The sequence below is a fragment of the Aplysia californica genome, unplaced genomic scaffold (assembly GCF_000002075.1).
Source record: "Aplysia californica isolate F4 #8 unplaced genomic scaffold, AplCal3.0 scaffold00009, whole genome shotgun sequence".
Lineage (NCBI taxonomy): Eukaryota > Metazoa > Mollusca > Gastropoda > Aplysiida > Aplysiidae > Aplysia > Aplysia californica.
The window spans coordinates 205627-206591 of record NW_004797279.1 but is presented as its reverse complement, the minus strand read 5'-3'; the positions used below and the strand labels follow the sequence as shown (position 1 = coordinate 206591).

The 965-nt window shown below is 43.1% G+C and overlaps 1 protein-coding gene across 1 annotated transcript in view; it reads left to right on the top strand.

Moving 5' to 3' along the window:
* The window catches only part of LOC101861698 (ubiquinone/menaquinone biosynthesis C-methyltransferase UbiE), an 11529-nt gene that overhangs the window by 2493 nt on the left and 8071 nt on the right, over positions 1-965 (top strand). Inside the window, exon 3 of the mRNA XM_035969786.1 lies at positions 274-389. Coding sequence (XP_035825679.1) covers positions 274-389 — 116 coding nt within the window. The remainder of the gene's footprint in view (positions 1-273; positions 390-965) is intronic.

Genomic DNA, 965 nt, shown 5'->3' with positions numbered 1-965 from the left:
TTGTATATAATAATCCACATGAGCAAGCATCAGGAATCTTTCCTTGCACAGTAAGCAGTTGGCAGGTGCTCTGGCGTGGTTTGCTCCTTTTTAAAAAATCAAGCATTTCCCGTTTTTATCTCTCCTTCTTCTCTGCTACGCATGCTGCTATTACTCTCTATAGTAACGTCTCTAATCTTTGGCACTTACCTGTATTCGACCTGATGGCAATGCAAGTGTCATATAACTTTTACTCAAACTTTAAAACAATTCACTGCTCACATCTTATGACAGAGAAACCACCCACGTATGATGAAGCGTTGTCAATTCTGAAAACCTTCATGATGAAGGGACCTGGAGCCGAGCGAACGACTGAGTTGTATGACGTCACCGCATCCAAGTACGACCAGGTGGGACTTTTGACCATCCTCTGATAATAATATGCTGTGCTTTACGTAACCATACAAACTTCCATGACATAGAACATGAGTATCGGTGTATATGGTGTAGCCACTAGGCACTCTGCTGTGGCACACAGGAGACCTAAGTAGAGGGAATACCTTTTCTTTTATTGCTTTTTCAGTTGGAATCTTGTATCTCTCACACTACAGCCCTGGTTGGCCTTGACAGACAGGGTAAAAATTCCCCTACTATGAAATTATCCAAATTGTCTTGTTGTGGGAGGGCGGGAGGCGCAGAAACACCTAGGCCAACTTTAAAAAAAGAAATTGTTTTGCTCAGTTGGTACATTACATATTACATGTATCAATCAAGCTGGGTGGGGAGCGATTGAACTTGGTTTGACTTACGCGTCTTGAGCTTGTCTTGTTAGGGATGCTTACACTTACAGTTACAGGATTTCCCACCTACGTGAGATTGTGTGTTCGGTGGTTAGAGCCTCAGTCCGACGTTGTGTACTTGGGGAAGGTACTTTACACGATTTTCCCAATTGGCTCGGTCCTTTGGGAGATTGAAGTTTGACTCTT